Source organism: Capsella rubella, unplaced genomic scaffold (genome assembly GCF_000375325.1).
Source record: "Capsella rubella cultivar Monte Gargano unplaced genomic scaffold, Caprub1_0 scaffold_2, whole genome shotgun sequence".
NCBI lineage: Eukaryota > Viridiplantae > Streptophyta > Magnoliopsida > Brassicales > Brassicaceae > Capsella > Capsella rubella.
The window spans coordinates 13146360-13161698 of NW_006238922.1; the positions used below are offsets into that span (position 1 = coordinate 13146360).

The 15339-nt window shown below is 34.2% G+C and overlaps 3 protein-coding genes across 8 annotated transcripts; 2 read left to right on the forward strand and 1 right to left on the reverse strand.

Annotated features, from left to right (window-relative positions):
* The first annotated feature begins 636 nt into the window (after positions 1-636).
* Positions 637-3718, forward strand: LOC17894760 (protein sip5). Of its 2 annotated transcripts, none has more exons than XM_006302275.2 (9): positions 637-939; positions 1171-1551; positions 1639-1690; positions 1780-1825; positions 1946-2027; positions 2123-2267; positions 2365-2458; positions 2847-2913; positions 3000-3718. In XM_006302275.2, exons 2-9 carry the CDS (start codon positions 1360-1362, stop codon positions 3540-3542), a joined length of 1221 nt encoding a protein of 406 aa, XP_006302337.1. In that variant the 5' UTR covers positions 637-939; positions 1171-1359; the 3' UTR covers positions 3543-3718. The 2 variants fall into 2 exon arrangements, with proteins under 2 accessions (XP_006302337.1, XP_006302338.1); XM_006302276.2 differs by lacking the exon at positions 637-939 and adding an exon at positions 1017-1084.
* Positions 3719-5537: 1819 nt separating this feature from the next.
* LOC17896577 (interactor of constitutive active ROPs 4) lies at positions 5538-7378 on the forward strand. 5 transcript variants are annotated; one of them, XM_023787837.1, is made up of 3 exons: positions 5538-5771; positions 5918-6087; positions 6231-7378. In XM_023787837.1, the coding sequence occupies exons 2-3, from the start codon at positions 6074-6076 to the stop codon at positions 7195-7197; spliced, it is 981 nt and encodes a 326-aa protein (XP_023643605.1). In that variant the 5' UTR covers positions 5538-5771; positions 5918-6073; the 3' UTR covers positions 7198-7378. The 5 variants fall into 5 exon arrangements, with proteins under 5 accessions (XP_023643605.1, XP_023643606.1, XP_023643607.1 ...); XM_023787838.1 differs by having other exon boundaries at positions 5938-6087; XM_023787839.1 differs by having other exon boundaries at positions 5955-6087.
* Positions 7379-9135: 1757 nt separating this feature from the next.
* On the reverse strand, positions 9136-10454 carry LOC17895174 (gibberellin 2-beta-dioxygenase 1). Its single transcript, XM_006302465.2, has 3 exons — positions 10084-10454; positions 9512-9857; positions 9136-9420 (listed from the first exon to the last, which is right to left on the reverse strand). The coding sequence occupies exons 1-3, from the start codon at positions 10452-10454 to the stop codon at positions 9136-9138; spliced, it is 1002 nt and encodes a 333-aa protein (XP_006302527.1).
* Between the last annotated feature and the right edge of the window lie 4885 nt (positions 10455-15339).

The following is a 15339-nucleotide window of genomic DNA, read 5'->3' on the forward strand; positions in this document are numbered from 1 at the left end:
TCTACGATTCTTGTTTAACTTTTCTTCCATTCTTAATTTAGTTTTTTTTTGGCAGTTATTTTCAGGTTTTTTCTGGTATTTAGTTGGGTTGATTCAACGATTATTAGAAACATTTGTACGTCAACATAAATTATACGTTTCTTCTTTTTGTTTTTGATATAAAAAGAACACTTTTCAAAATTCAATTAAGTATAACATTAACGGCGACTAACCTAGTTTTGAAATATCACAATCTTTGAACAAATAATTATTCTTATTTTTCCATTAGCAATAATAAATTTGGATGGTAAATTACGAATATTAGTGCAAATGCGACAAACAAAGAAAGAAATGGATAAATTAAAAACGAAAAAGACAATTATTATTCTAACCCAACTCGGTGCTTAAGACAAAACCGCCTTCAGAAGATTTCGTATATTCTAAGCTTTTTATGGTCAACAAACAAACAAAAGAAACGCAACGACGACGTTTGAAGTAGAAAGTGAAGAACACGCGCGAGGAGGGAAGAAGAGTGATGGATGGATGATTCTTTGGCTCGTCTCTTACTCCATCGTTTCCTGTTCCCCTTTGGCTTCTCCACCTCATCATCCTCTCTCTCTCTCTCTTTGAGATTTCCCGTCAACATATTATAATAATAGCAACAAAATATACAATTTTCATTACACACAGAACTTGTTCTAATCTCTCTCTCTCTCTCTGTTGTTCTTTTTTTCTTTTCTACGAATTTTATATAATACGACAGAGACACACACAATTCACAAAACACTGTGTATTATTTATCTTTGCTTCTCTCTTCTTCTTTCTCTCTTCCTTCCTTCTCTCTCTACAGAGTAAAGTTCTGATCGTGTCTCTTATCGTTTATCCAAAAACCCTTGTTTGATCTCCTTTCTTGTTTTCTTCTGCCCCTCTCAAGATTTTTGTTTCCTCCCAAGTTTTCAGGTTTCTTCCGATTCCTCTATCCTTTCTCCCTACTTCTTTTTCCACAACTTTTGTAGGGTTTCTATATTTTGGAATATGATGGAATGTTTAAATTAGGTCTTAAAGCGTTATACTGTGTGTTCTGTAATCTCCCCCAGTTCAAAAGGTTCCAAAGTTAGGGCTTTTATGTCTCAATCAAATTAGGGGTTTTGCCCGAATTGTGTGCTGAAATTGAATTCATCATTTGTGCAGGTTACGGTGAAGATTGTTTCCAATTTTAAAGCATGTACCTTTAGGTTAGCAAATTAGGCCTTTTTGTTTCTCCAGCGGGTAGAAAGGACTTTCATTTTATTTGTTACTTGTGAGAATTAGTCACATAATCTCTGCTCTTGTAAAGGTAGGATAGGGTTTTACTAGTAAAAAAAAGATTGCAACTTTGTGATGGGTAATAAGTTAGGAAGGAAGAGGCAAGTGGTGGAAGAAAGGTATACAAAGCCACAAGGTTTGTATGTGAATAAAGATGTCGACATTAAAAAGCTCAGAAAACTGATTGTAGAGTCTAAGCTTGCTCCTTGCTATCCTGGAGACGATGAGAGCTGCCATGATCTTGAAGAATGTCCTATTTGTTTTCTGGTTTGTGTATTTCTTTGTCTCTCTATATTTTTACATTTCTCGTTACATTTTGTTGAGCTAACTCTTCCATTCTTCTTGTGTTTCTAGTACTATCCTAGCCTCAATAGATCAAGATGTTGCATGAAAAGCATTTGTACAGGTAATATATATTCATTAACGTTTTAGCCTCTTTGTTCTGTTCTTGTTTCAATGTCATTTGACACGGCACTCTTTTTAATTTCGCTGCAGAGTGTTTCTTACAAATGAAGAATCCTAATTCAGCTCGGCCTACTCAGTATCCTTCATCTTAAATTCTGTGCATTAACTTTTTAGCTAACATTCGGCATAATATTCGAGAGTTTTTCTTGTTATTTTGGTGGAGCTTCTCTTTTATGTCCTCCTTGACATTTATGAGATGCCCATTTTGTAAAACACCCAATTATGCTGTTGAGTACCGTGGAGTAAAGTCAAAGGAGGAAAAGGGCATTGAACAAGTTGTAAGTCAAAAATTGAATGTTTACAGTAACTCTTTTTGTCGATAAGTTTTCGTGGAATGCTGCTTCATAATTGTGGAAACTGTATCCTTTTGCAGGAAGAGCAACGGGTTATAGAAGCCAAGATAAGGATTAGGCAGAAGGAAATGCAGGATGATGAAGAGAAAATGCAGAAACGTCTTGAATCATGTTCCTCTAGCACAAGCGCAATGACTGGCGAGATGGAATATGGTTCAGCTTCAGGTCGGTTTATTTGTCCTGCCAGAACGTGTCAGGAACAAGTGGTGTTACAAAGGCAGTTTTGACAGGCTTCGTTTTTTTGTTTGTCTTTGGTTTGCAGCTGTATCTTATAATTCACCCATGGATGAAGGGGAAACTGCTTCATCGCAGAACGCGTCAGCTGTTAGACAGCATTCTCGTCCTCGGGGAAACAGGTCTACTTTTCCACTGGCTGCTCTGTTTTCTTTTTTTTTTTTGGAGGGGGGGAGGGAGTGTCAAGTTCTTCTTTGGATTAACGTAATAGTTGTAACCATGAAATTTCTAAATAACTTATGAAGCACTGCTGTTTTTATTAAACTTTAGTCCTTGTTTTGGGGAATAAAGTGCTTTGGACACAGTTTCACTTAGGAATGTAGGTACCATTGGGCTTCCTCTTACAAGTGGAAGTTGCGAGTTAAAGTTTGTTATGGTTCTATGTCTCGAACAACAATATAAACTCATTTTCACAATGGTTAAATTGGCTAAACGCACAGAATTGAAACTTTAATCTGAGTGATTCATATTTGACTGACTATATATGTGATTTGTCTATGAACTCTTCAGGGATGACGAGGTTGACGTTGACCTTGAAGAGTTAATGGTAATGGAAGCAATATGGCTCTCCGTTCAGGTATATACAATTGTTTGTGTAACTTTTTTCTTACCTTTGATAACAATTTTCAAAATTCTCATGGATTTTGTAACTTATTCTAACAGGAAACTGGGACGCAGAGAAATTCAGCTTCAGGGGAAATGACTTCTTCTAGGCAGTATGAAACAGAAGATCATAGTTATGTTTCTCAACCACCACCAATGGCTTCAACTGTAGAACCAGCAATGCCGTCTTCATCATCATCTGGTGGGATTACTTGTGCAATCGCGGCACTTGCTGAACGCCAAATGGTTGGCGAATCCTCCAATCACAATCACAATGTCAACGTTTCCTCATACAGTATGCTTCCTGGAAACTGTGACAGTTACTACGACATAGAACAAGAGGTAGATGACATTGGCAACCATCATCATCATCATCAACAACAACATTACCATAACAACACCGAGATGGGAGAAACAGGAAGCAGCAACAACTATGTAAGTTCATACATGACCGGCGAGAGCTTCCACAACTTTCCTCCTCCTCCTCCTCTTGTCATTGTTCCAGAGAGTTTTGAGGAGCAAATGATGATGGCTATGGCTGTGTCTTTAGCAGAGGTTCATGCCACAACCACAAGTGCATCAACTGAAGTTACATGGCAATGAATAGGGTAATAATGGAAACTCATGGGTCTGGATGTGATGATTACCTTACCTTAAATTCATCATATAAATGTCTTGTTCCTATAGGAAGAAAGAAAAGAAAAGAAAAGAAAGACAGATGAGATGATTTCAAGTTTTAATAGAAAAGGGTTGTGTTCAACCTTCTTTATGTTGTTATATTATCTTCCTCCATGATTCTTTTCGATTTGCTGCATAGACAAAAAGTGAAGAGCACAGGTTTTGCCGTGTAGATAGATAGCAAATGAATGATGAGAAGCGAAAGTCAAAGCTGGAGAGTGCAGACCAAAAAATAGCAATTAGGGGTATAGGGTTTTTAGCTTTGGCTACCTCTCTCACCTTTAATCTCATTTAGATATTTATTTATTTAGAGTTTTAAGGTTTCGTTAAGATAAACAGTTGTAAAGATATAATCAATGGATTATGATTTATGACTAGCAGCAGCAACACACCAAAATTTCAACATTGAATATCTTGATCGGAGCAACTTATGTTTGTGTTAGTGTCTTAATGGTTTATTTTGAGACACAGAACCAGCTGATTTATTTGATGATAAATGGGCCTATAGATTCACAACTCCCAAAATATCCAAAGTTACTAGTTCAATTATTTATTTTTGAAACGTAGTAATACCCAAAGTTACTTACTTTTTGAATTATTACTACCAACATCATCATAAGAGAAGCCAAAAAGTTAAAGGGGTGGTTGTTACTGGGTTGGTTGGTTAGATGCAAAGGTTACTTGTACAATCATAAATCATAGTGGCACTGAATCTACTTGAGAGTTTTGATGTGTCCAAATTTCAAATGTCAACTTTTTACTCACATAACTTTTGTCGTCACCTTAATACTATATTCCAATATAGTAGTGATCTATATGGTTCTATCTCGAATACCGAGTACAATGTAACATTTTTATGGGGGGGGGGGGGTTTATCATGTACATTGTTTCAACTTTCATATGTTAAAGGAAAAAAATATATACGTACGTTAGTTAATGAAATCCACTAATGGAATTAAAACGAAAATGTGAAGCTTAATAATTAAGTTAATATAATGAACTAAACAAAACAAAACAAAAAGCAAAAAGAGTTTGAACTTTGTGGAAACCGACAAAAAGAAAGAAACAATGTCAGACCGACTGATAAGGGTACTACTACTACGACACACACGAGTCATGACACATGTGTGGTATAATAATAGAGTATTCATCACAAATATTATAGCCACACCATTTTGTTTTTATATTTTTATATTTATTGTATCTTATTATATTAATTAAAAACTACACAAATACAAATAAAGTTTATAAATTACAAAATTTTACATTAAAATACTATTTTAAAAAATTAAAAATAGAAAAATACCGAATATGATAAAGATAATTAAACAAATAATCAAACGAATTAAAATATATAAATCGTAAAAAAATCTATAAATTATAAAAAATCATAAAATAATCAAACAAATATATTGTTTGCTTGGATATACAAATAAAAATAGAAAATACATAAAATATTAAATTAATAAAAATAAAATAAATTATTACAAATTTATATTAAATAAAAATTTAGCCCACTGTTTATTTCATGGGTTAATAACTAGTATACTGTTATACAAAATACAAAATACAAAAGACTGCTTCCAATTATAAATTCATCTCTCAATGAACCGAAGAAATTGCTATAATAATTTGGCAACTTATTATAGACGATATCGCATTCCTACGAACTATTATATCTTGTTTGTGTCACTAAAATCATGCAAAAGATGCGGAATCTTTAAAATCTAAACCAAAAAAAAAAAAAACATTAGGATGATTAGCATATATGTAAACGTGGTGACCTTTTACATCAGGTGAAATTTACACTTTTGTCCTTATCTTCTCCTCAAAGGTCATCATTCCCCTTTCATCAGCTTTATTTCAAATCTCCCCCAACGTCTCTTTTTTTTCTCTCTCTTTCTTGAATTGAGAGTCTCTCTATAGAGTCTGGACAAAAGCTAAAAAACCTCTCTTTCCTCCACATTTTTTGGGTTCTCTTGTCTTTGTGCTCTTGTTTCTGTTAAACAGATTCAAATTATCCCCTCTGTTTTTAGTATTTTATCTGCTTCGATTACTTGAACAAGACTATTCGCAATCACTCCTTCGTAGTCAATTGCAAAGGAGAGAGACTTAGAAAGTAGTCTCTCAGCTGTCTGCATTATTGTCTTCAAGGTTAGTATTTCAATTTTTTAAAGTCTTTGAAAATCTGTTTTCTTCTTCTTGAATCTTCTAAAGCGTTTTGAGTGAGAAAGCAAAAGCAATTGTTCACTTCACTTGTCTGGTTTGACTCTGTTACTTACTAGTATATTCTGTTCAAGAGAGTCTCACTCGCACTTAGTGGCGCGTGTCTCACAGTTCTTATCAGAATGTGTCGTGCTTCCGAGGAGTCTCATGTGTGCTTTATTCATTTCTGAGGAATGCTTTTGATTTTTCATCAGATCATATAACCTTTGGAGACAGCCTCAACAGCTAGAATGCCAAAGCCAAGGTAAATGTTCTTTTTTTCTTCTGTATACTTTTGAATTCTTGAAGAAAGTGCGATTTATAATTGGATTTGGTGTTAGTTGTTAAGTCTCTATGATCTGATAGACTGACACGAGTGAAATTGCAATTTTGTTGTTATCTGCGTAGTATTAGAGGTTCAGAGTTGTCTCAGAGACAATCTCCAAGGTTAAGGACATCGTCATCGTCCACTGCCTCTGATCCGCATCACCTCAGCCGTCCGACTCAAGACCAGAGTCTAAAACTCGGTCTTGACCGTAGATATTCGAGGAGTGGTGGGCCTCACACGGATCCGCTGACTCAGAAGAAGCTTGGGAGTCGCATCTCTGGCTTGGAGTCACAGCTAGGACAAGCCCAGGAGGAGTTGAGATTGCTCAAACAGCAGTTGGCTAAAGCTGAAGCTGCCAAGAAACGTGCTCAAGAAGAGCTTCATAAGAAGAAGCCCAAGAAACCAAACCCTCCTGTTCCGGAGAGAGACAACATCCCTGGTGATAGGCATCAAGAGACTGATGTTTTCGAGGTTCCAGTTGAGAAAACAAAAGAAGGTGAGAAGCTGAAGACTGATGAGTTGGCTTCAAAGGAAGACCAAATCAATGTACTGAAAGCTAGACTATACGACTTGGAGAAAGAAAAGCTATCACTTAACGAGGAGAATGAGGGCTTGAAGAATCAGTTGAAGAAGATGGATTCAGAAATGTCCACTGCAAAGGCGAAAGAGGGTGGGATAGCTTCAAAGGTGAGTCAGATTGAGGAAGAACTACAAGAAAGCAACGAGACGATGGCAAAGCTAAAGAAGAAGCTGGAATCCATGGAAGAAGCAAAAGAGAGTCTAGAAGCCGAGATGAAGAAGCTGAGAGTACAAACCGAGCAGTGGAGGAAAGCAGCAGACGCTGCAGCTGCGGTTCTATCTGGAGGGGTAGAGATGAATGGTCGGTTCTCAGAGCGGTGCGGGTCAATGGAGACTCATTTTGCAGGCAGGTTTGTAGGATCACCGGGAATGGCTGACGATTCGGATGACGGGTTAGGGTCTGGGAAGAGGAAAGGTTCAGGGATGAAGATGTTCGGTGACCTATGGAAGAAGAAAGGACAAAAATGAAGTGATAGACCAAACAGTAGCGTGTGATTCAGGGAATTGTCTGATTTTGTCTACGAAATGATGGCTCACCATTTCGAATTATAGAAAATATTGCTAGTGATGAACATTTAGACAAAGATTGTGCTGTTTCACCAGAAAAAGCTTTAATTTATCAGAATTCAAAAATTCAATTGCAAAGTCTGATGGTTCCTCTTCACTTTCTCTCTTGATCACACTTGAATTAGTTTCTGCATTAAGATTTCCCCCAAACGCATTTAGAGAGCAAGTTTAGTACTTAGGCCTCTATAGTTGAAATAGTCACATTCCTAATCAGTGCAAGAATCCAATTGCCTAATAAGTTATGTGCCTCTTTCTATAAGTATTAAAATGGATAATACTAAAGAAGAAGCTTGAATCCATGGAAGAAGCAAAAGAGAGTCTAGAAGCTGAGAGTACAAACCGAGCAGTGGAGGAAAGCAGCAGACGCTGCAGCTATGGTTCTATCTGGAGGGGTAGAGATGAATGGTCGGTTCTCACATGAGTGGAACATATTTAGACAATGATTGTGCTACTTCACCAAAAAGCTTTATTTTATCAGAATTCAATTCTTGATCACTCTTGAAATTACATTAAGATTTCTCCAAAAGCATTTAGATTTTAGAGAGCAAGTTTAGTACTTAGGGCTCTCTTCTTTTTTTTTTTTGAATAGTCATATTCCTAATCAGTGCAAAAATCCAATTGCCTAATAAACTCGAAAATCTTACTCAAAAACTAGCTCCAGTTCTGACATTGTTTTGGAATAAGTTGACGCAATGTTTTAAAAATTTGCTAGGCATTAATCATGCTGTGCTGATAGAAAAGGATTCATCGATTTCGGCAATGTTTTGGAAGATGTTGAAAAAATGCTCATAAAGTATATACAGTTGTGGGCGATATGGTAGGCCATTGTTGATGTAATGGCCATTGGAAGAGACCTTGGTCCGCTGGAAGCTAGTTATTGGTTCTCTTTCACAACTTTGCACAGGATCGAAGAAGAACATACGTCTCTGATTTTTTTTATTTTCCACCTGGGTAAAAAACAACCAGTTAACCTCAAGAATGATTACTGCTATATATAAAGGAGATTGTTATATATAAAACATAAAATGAAAGGAGAAGTCGTTATAGAAGAAACTACTTACGTACCAACGTTAAAAAAAAATATAACTTTCAGATATTCAAGTTGGCCCAAGTGAAAATAACAATACAGTGAGTGACAAGTCACTTTCCTTAAAAAAAACAATTGGTGTGCAAACTATAAATAAACGACACGCTGTCTAAATTATCATATTAATGTATGTCTAGATCACTAAACATACTGGTGCCCAAAAACAAATACTCGGACCACATTCAACGTGTAAATCTTGGTTGTAATGTCTTTATCAATATCTTTAAAACTGTTATAAAGTTGTTAGCCATAGTCGTATATATGTTAAAGGTATATATGATCCTCCTCCAACAATGTAATATCGGACTGTCAATGCATGTTGTTTTATTAAGGTTGTATACGTAGGATTTCTATATTTTTGGTGGTTTTGAACGAAAACGTGCGGCAGTGGCCAAACTTTTGTGGGATATGGAGACGATATACATTATGTAGCTTCGCGTAGTCCTTTATATGTTATCAATCTTTTCAATGCTTAAGTGCAAATAGGAATATCCCGTTTTTTTAATCTTTTTATATTGGTTATCTCTATTTTAAAAATAGTTACTATATATTTTTAAAATACAAATGATTTCATTAACTTTTTTCTTGAGAACCTAAAAAAAAAAAATGACAACATGATATTAACAAGCATTCAAGCGATAGTGATGTTAAAGAAAATATAACTATTGCATTATCACAATTATTGGATCAACAATTAACTTCAATCATACAAACATTTTAATAGAAAGGGAATAACACACACTTAGGAAAAATCATTTAATCATTTTTTTAACAGTTAATGTATTATGTTTGACAGTCTTCTTTTCAAATGGTTGAAGCCTATTATCAGACAGTCTAGAGTTGTAGGCAGAGGATCTGTACTCAGACCAAGTGAACTCTTCGTACAACATCTCCTCATCTTTGCCCATAAGACAAGTCAACGGAGCTATTCTCTGAGTCAAAGAAGGTCCAGCGAAGTAAATCATGGAAACCCTAGATTTCTTACAGTTGGCTAAAACCCTATGCCTCACGCTCTTGAACCTCCCATTCGTCATCACCTACACATCAAAAATACATAAATATACAAAGCTTAGATCCTCTTCCTCTGGTCTGGAAACATAAAACCAGAGATTAAGAGGACGGACGAACCTGGAGAGAGTCACCAACGTTGAAGAAGAAGGAAGAATGATCGGGAGGGACAGAGATCCAAGAGCCATCTGTTAGATTGATTTGGAGGCCACAAGTGTTGTTAGATCTCAAGACAGAGATGATTTGAGGATCTGTGTGTTCACCAAAACCGATCACACCATTGGACTTCTTTTTGATTAGAGGACATGGTGGATAGTGGTTAAGTCTCAGTATCGAATCTGTCTTTTGGTCAGACACGAGCTTGCTAAGTGCGTTTATCTGTTTAATTCCTAGCCCATCTGCTATCATCTCCAAGACATGGAGCGTCATCCTTCTCACTGATGTTATGTACTCTTCCAGTGCGTTTCTGTAGATTTGAAGGAACAAAACTTTAGACCGACCATTCTCTTTGAATATAGCTAAATATGAAAGTAAATGGGAATCACAAAGAGTCACTATGTAAGTAAAGCATAGAAAGGTACATAAGATGAACTATAAAAAAACAAACACAGAGCGTAAAACAGAGTATGGGAATGAGAGGTGTTAGCTACATTAACAAAGCAAAAGAAGATATAAAAACCGTTAATTCCAACCTGAAAGTTTCCGGGTTTTTCGAAAGACCCAGAAAGAGTGGAGCCGAACCGGAATCAAGATCAGCATTCATCAGCAAATACTCAACCCAGCCCACGTCGCCGTTCTGACCAATCTTACTGTGTCCGTATCCATGGGGATAACCTGCGACTTGGGTTTTCTCTGACTTGGGCAACGAGAAGAACTCCACGGTCTCGTGTTCCAAAAGAGAGACTAGCTCTGCGGGAACGCCATGGTTGATCACCTTGAAAAATCCAACGTCTTCGCAGGCTTTGACGAGGGCATCTTTGGATTCTGGGTCAGAGATATCTATAACCGGGATAGGCGAAAGCTCGGATTTTGGTTCTGTGGCCGGTTTAGACAAGACCGCCATTGATATATACGTATGTAGTTTGCCTTAAGAATCTTTTTATTTTGGGGTCACTTTCGATTAGCTTTGAAGGCTGAGACATGGAGTGATGTACTCGAACGACGTGTGTATATATATATAATAAGAAGAAGATGAGATGTTTTAAAAAGATCTTAGAAATGCCGTACGACCAAACAGTTCAAAAACTAAAGCTCAATCAATTATTTCTCTTTTAGGTATACATATCGTAAGTTAATTTATTTCCTATATACTTAGTTTAAAACTTTTACATCGTGAGTTCATAGTGATCTGATCTGTAACATAAATAATGAATGACTGCAGTTTTTTTTTTTTGTTTTTTTTTTCGTTTCGTACCATGGCATGGAGGGTAAAGTGTTTAAAACAAGAAAGATATAGAGATAAAGAAACATAGAATATAGCGTTTTGAATTTTAGGAATGGTTCGTTGGCTGTGAATATGTGATAATCATTACTTCCATTTTCCCAATAATCGTAAGTACAAATTTTTGTTGTTGTTGTCTTCCTTAGTTTATGTATAAGAAAGACATTTATAAAATTTTTGTTAATAATTATATTTTCTACCCTCAGAAAAAGGTCCATATCCACTTGAGTTTATCTCCTCTACATGTACGACCGAAGTCATCACTTGCTTTTGGTGATTATAACTTGTCATGAAAGTATTAACACTATAGTATCAGACGTGAGATAAAAAGGTCCATATCCAAACAACGACCCATGACGTCGTCAAGCGGTACGATGAATCTAGTTTTTTAGACCAAATTGTTCCTTCTTTCATATATGTCGCCCTTCAACATTGTTCGTAACGAATAACGATCTCTCAATTTAAGATATTGTTTTGATTCTTTTTACCAACAATTTTCAGAGAAGAGACGTACGGTATGGCTTGGAATGGATCCGAGTGTTTCTCTTTTTGACCACACAATTTTGTTGTTGCATATAAGTGTACCCATTTGCAAATCGGTTCAACCTGTTATTTCAGTGCTACCAAACTTGAATTTAATTCATAGGTTTACAAAATGACAATTTAATGTAAGTAATCCCATAAAATTAGACTGGCGGTCCATATATATTTTTGAAGATGACTAATTTTAAATCGTATAAATATTTCTTTTGTCATTCATACAAAGGAACTACACCATCGATGACAGATTTCATGGACCATATTAATTAGTTAAAATGACAATTATCTTAATTAACATGTTATAGTTTCATATATAGGTTTTTAATTTCAATTTTTGATTGAAAATATTAATATAAAGTTAACTACTATTTGAATTTTTTTTTTGGATTAGTTTTCGATACTTCATATTATCATTTTAAGTTTCTTCTCCCAATGTGAATTTTTCTACCTGACATTTTCTTAATGGTTCATGATGACTCTTGACACACTAATTTCCAAATGTGAAATTTCTGATGTGTCTCTACAAAATATTAGTTTCTATCCACCAATTAACAATATATTCTATTATTAGATTTCCAATATCGGTCAAAATACTATAAGAAATACATGAATTATCAATGTTTTTCATAAGTCATCTTTAATCGCCTATACAAAATTTAAAGTCGATTCGTAACCATATATAAATTGATTTTGCTGTTCAACAACAATATTATCTATAAACTATAGGTCATCGATTTTATCGTAGGCTCTTACTAGCTAATACCCATATTATATAACTAAAGGGATTGCAAGTATTTTAGGAATAAGATTTCCTAAAACTTTTTACAAAAATATTTTCTTTGCAAACCCCCTAAGATACTTGCAAAACATAGATCTTTTTACTCATTTTTCCAACGTAAACATCATAGCTTTTTTTTTTTTTTTTTGGTGCACCAAACATCATAGCGTTTAAACCGGGAAAAAGTATGCTTAGAAGCTATCAGAATATAAGATATACGATGATGAAAAAAAAAAAAGTTATTGCAGACTGAAAGCAACAAGGTTTTGTTTTTGTTCTTCATAAAAATTGACAAACCACAAGTGACACTAAATAGTTGCGGGTGCAGTTGTCACTGTCAACGAATCAACAATGTCTTCGTGGGTGGCATTCTTGAGTCTGTTGTTGTTCCACGTCGATATGTCTGTTACTCCTTTTCCATTAGTTCGTGTTCATCCTTTTTCTTTTATGCTTCAAATAATTCATAACAAATATCATACAAGAAAAGTATTGGAAAATAAAAATAAAATTGAATAAAATTGGAGCAAGTAATTGAAAATTAGTATCTCTTACTCGTGTTTTATATTTGGATCAGCAACCGAAAGTGCAAAATTATATTAATCTTATATCACCGCCTAGGTTCACTCAAAGCCATAGTGCAAAATGGCCGATCATATATAGTTTAAAAAGACTAGCTTCTTTTGAGGAGTAAGCTTATATGTATGTTTCGCTTCCGTAGTGCAAAATGGCATAACACATTGGTCTCAACTTTCATCATCCATAGTAATTAGAGAATAACTAAGACGTGTAGTTTATATTTGTAATTTTGAACATGTATATTCATATTCTTGGCATTAATATATCAAAAAAATGTACATTATTGAGCGCAGAAATCTATAGTTGACATAAAAAGAAATATCTAACGAATAAATTTCTTATAAGATACGTTCGAGGGTGTGTTGAAGGGTACATGAAATGCCACGTAGGAGGCTATTCGAGGATAGAATAAATATTTGAAAGAACTCAGAGCATTTGTATACAGGTTCCTCGCATGTCCACCCCTTTTAAAGTTTGATGTGAAGTAATAACTTTAGATTCCTTACCAAAAATAATAATGTTAGATTTTTTCCCTATTCGATAACGACTAACATAAATAGTACTGTATTATTGTTATTATTATATATTCGACGTGAATAAAATCATGTTTGGACAGACGTAGCGATTGGATAGCCATCGAAAGACAGCCTGCGAAGCAAGACCCGACAAAGTACGGACACAACAAAAATTGTATATCATTTTTTTTTTTTTGTGTGTGGTTTAAACCCCGTTTAACATTGATTTCAGTATATTGCCAGAACAAAACTGTTATGTCGGTTCGTTTATATTTCGATCAATGAACGATTTAGACTATAAGATACCAAGCCAAAGTTTGTTATATTGCTTGTTTAAGAGGAGCATCAAGGCGGCATGAAACTCGAAAGACTCTAGTAGTCTCCTAAAGAAGACCATGATGATGAAACCAAACATTTGGAACCGGAGACCGCTTTTGCCTGATAAAGAGTCTTTTTGGTCGCAACGAACTGAGATTTATGTTTCCGTTTTGTGAGAACATGTTTTTTTTATAAACTTATGGTTTTAAGTGTAAATGTGTATAATTTAAATGTTGTTTATGAATGTGTACACATAGAAATAAGAATCTTACACGCCTAATAGTACTTGTTATATACTAAATAGATTACTACTTTATAATTGATCAAGATGGTTTTAATTTACTGGTGGTTGATGGTTAGCGTAAGAAAACGGATTTATTGTGCTCCTAGTTTTTTCTTTGGGAATGGATAATTTACACTATTGCCATGTTATTATCAACCGTTTAGTTTCGTATTCACGAATATGTACACGCAATGCCACGCCAAGGTGTATTAGAGGCTTGAGAGAATTTTTAAAAATGTAGCTTTCATATAAAAAAATATTAAGTTTACATCTCTAAATAAAAGATCAAGAAAGTTTTCATTAAAAATGAGATATAGTTTATTTCATAAATATTAATGTTATATCTTTTCAAAGAAAGAATCCAAACACATTATTAAAAAAAAAATATATTAATTTATATAGTAAAATGTGGCCTTTGTATACATGCTTTGACCCAAAACTTCGAGGTTCCAATCCAAGCATCTGATTTGGCTCGAAATATTGATGTTATATAAGGAAAAGAAAAAAATAATGATGATCTTAGTTTTTAATACTCTAAAGTCTAAACATCGTGAAAATATCCCACAAAAGAACTAGAGAAATTATTTAATGTGAGGGACCGAAAAAAGAAATATGTATGGACAATATATAACGTAAAGGTGAGTTCAAGTGGTTTCGATATTTTGGGGTGTCTAATTGCTTCAATTATGTGGGTAATGTCGGGCCAAAAATGACACTCGCGACGCAGCCCCATTGGTTCTGATATTTTGTGTCTTCTACAATTTGTATTTTACTATCCCTACTATAGTAAAAGAGAAGTACAAAAGTACTTTCGGGTCGGGTTAAAAACAGAAAAATAACCCGAAATTAAAATGATGTATACTTAATTTTTGGAGTAAAATTTGGATATGGACATTAACTATTAAAAAAAAAATCAATTACTAAAAATTCCCCTTATTTAGGAAACTATAATAATGATACATGCATATTTTAGAAATCTAAATTAATTGTGTATAATTAAATATAAATGGTGAATAACAATTGCACATTTTAAGGTAATTACGTTTCTCATCACCTAAAAAAGATCTTAATATTTAGATAATATTCTAATTACCAAATAAGTTTGTAATCTTTGATATAATGGTTAATCATTTGGAAATATGATTAAATACCCACCCAAAATATTAAAGTTTCCTAATACAGTATTAAAGGCTACGATTTAATTATCCATTTTAAAATGAAAATATGAATATTTAAAATATATAAATTTTCAAAGAACACAATTGTTAATTGTAAAGTTTTAATAAAAATTAGCATTTAAAATAGCTTCCGAAAACTTATATTTGAAAACTATATTTTTGGAAATAATACTGACAAATTTAAATTTAGAAATAGCATTTATACAAAGAGATCTCAGTTTTAGAAAATATTCTAATAATCAAAACAATACAATATTGGTTTAGTTTTCTGATTATTTATTTTCGGAGATCTAATTAAATTTTATGATTCTAACAAACA

Bases quoted from the DNA above. Each gene is read 5' to 3' on its own strand.
- LOC17894760 (XM_006302275.2), top strand. From the start codon at position 1,360: ATGGGTAATAAGTTAGGAAGGAAGAGGCAAGTGGTGGAAGAAAGGTAT. The intron at 1,691-1,779 runs GTAATATATATT...ATTTCGCTGCAG, and splicing joins CATGAAAAGCATTTGTACAG to AGTGTTTCTTACAAATGAAG. The intron at 2,268-2,364 runs GTCGGTTTATTT...TTTGGTTTGCAG, and splicing joins GGAATATGGTTCAGCTTCAG to CTGTATCTTATAATTCACCC.
- LOC17895174 (XM_006302465.2), bottom strand. From the start codon at position 10,454: ATGGCGGTCTTGTCTAAACCGGCCACAGAACCAAAATCCGAGCTTTCG. The intron at 9,858-10,083 runs GTTGGAATTAAC...TCAAATCTACAG, and splicing joins AAAAACCCGGAAACTTTCAG to AAACGCACTGGAAGAGTACA. The intron at 9,421-9,511 runs GTTCGTCCGTCC...TTTGATGTGTAG, and splicing joins ACGTTGGTGACTCTCTCCAG to GTGATGACGAATGGGAGGTT.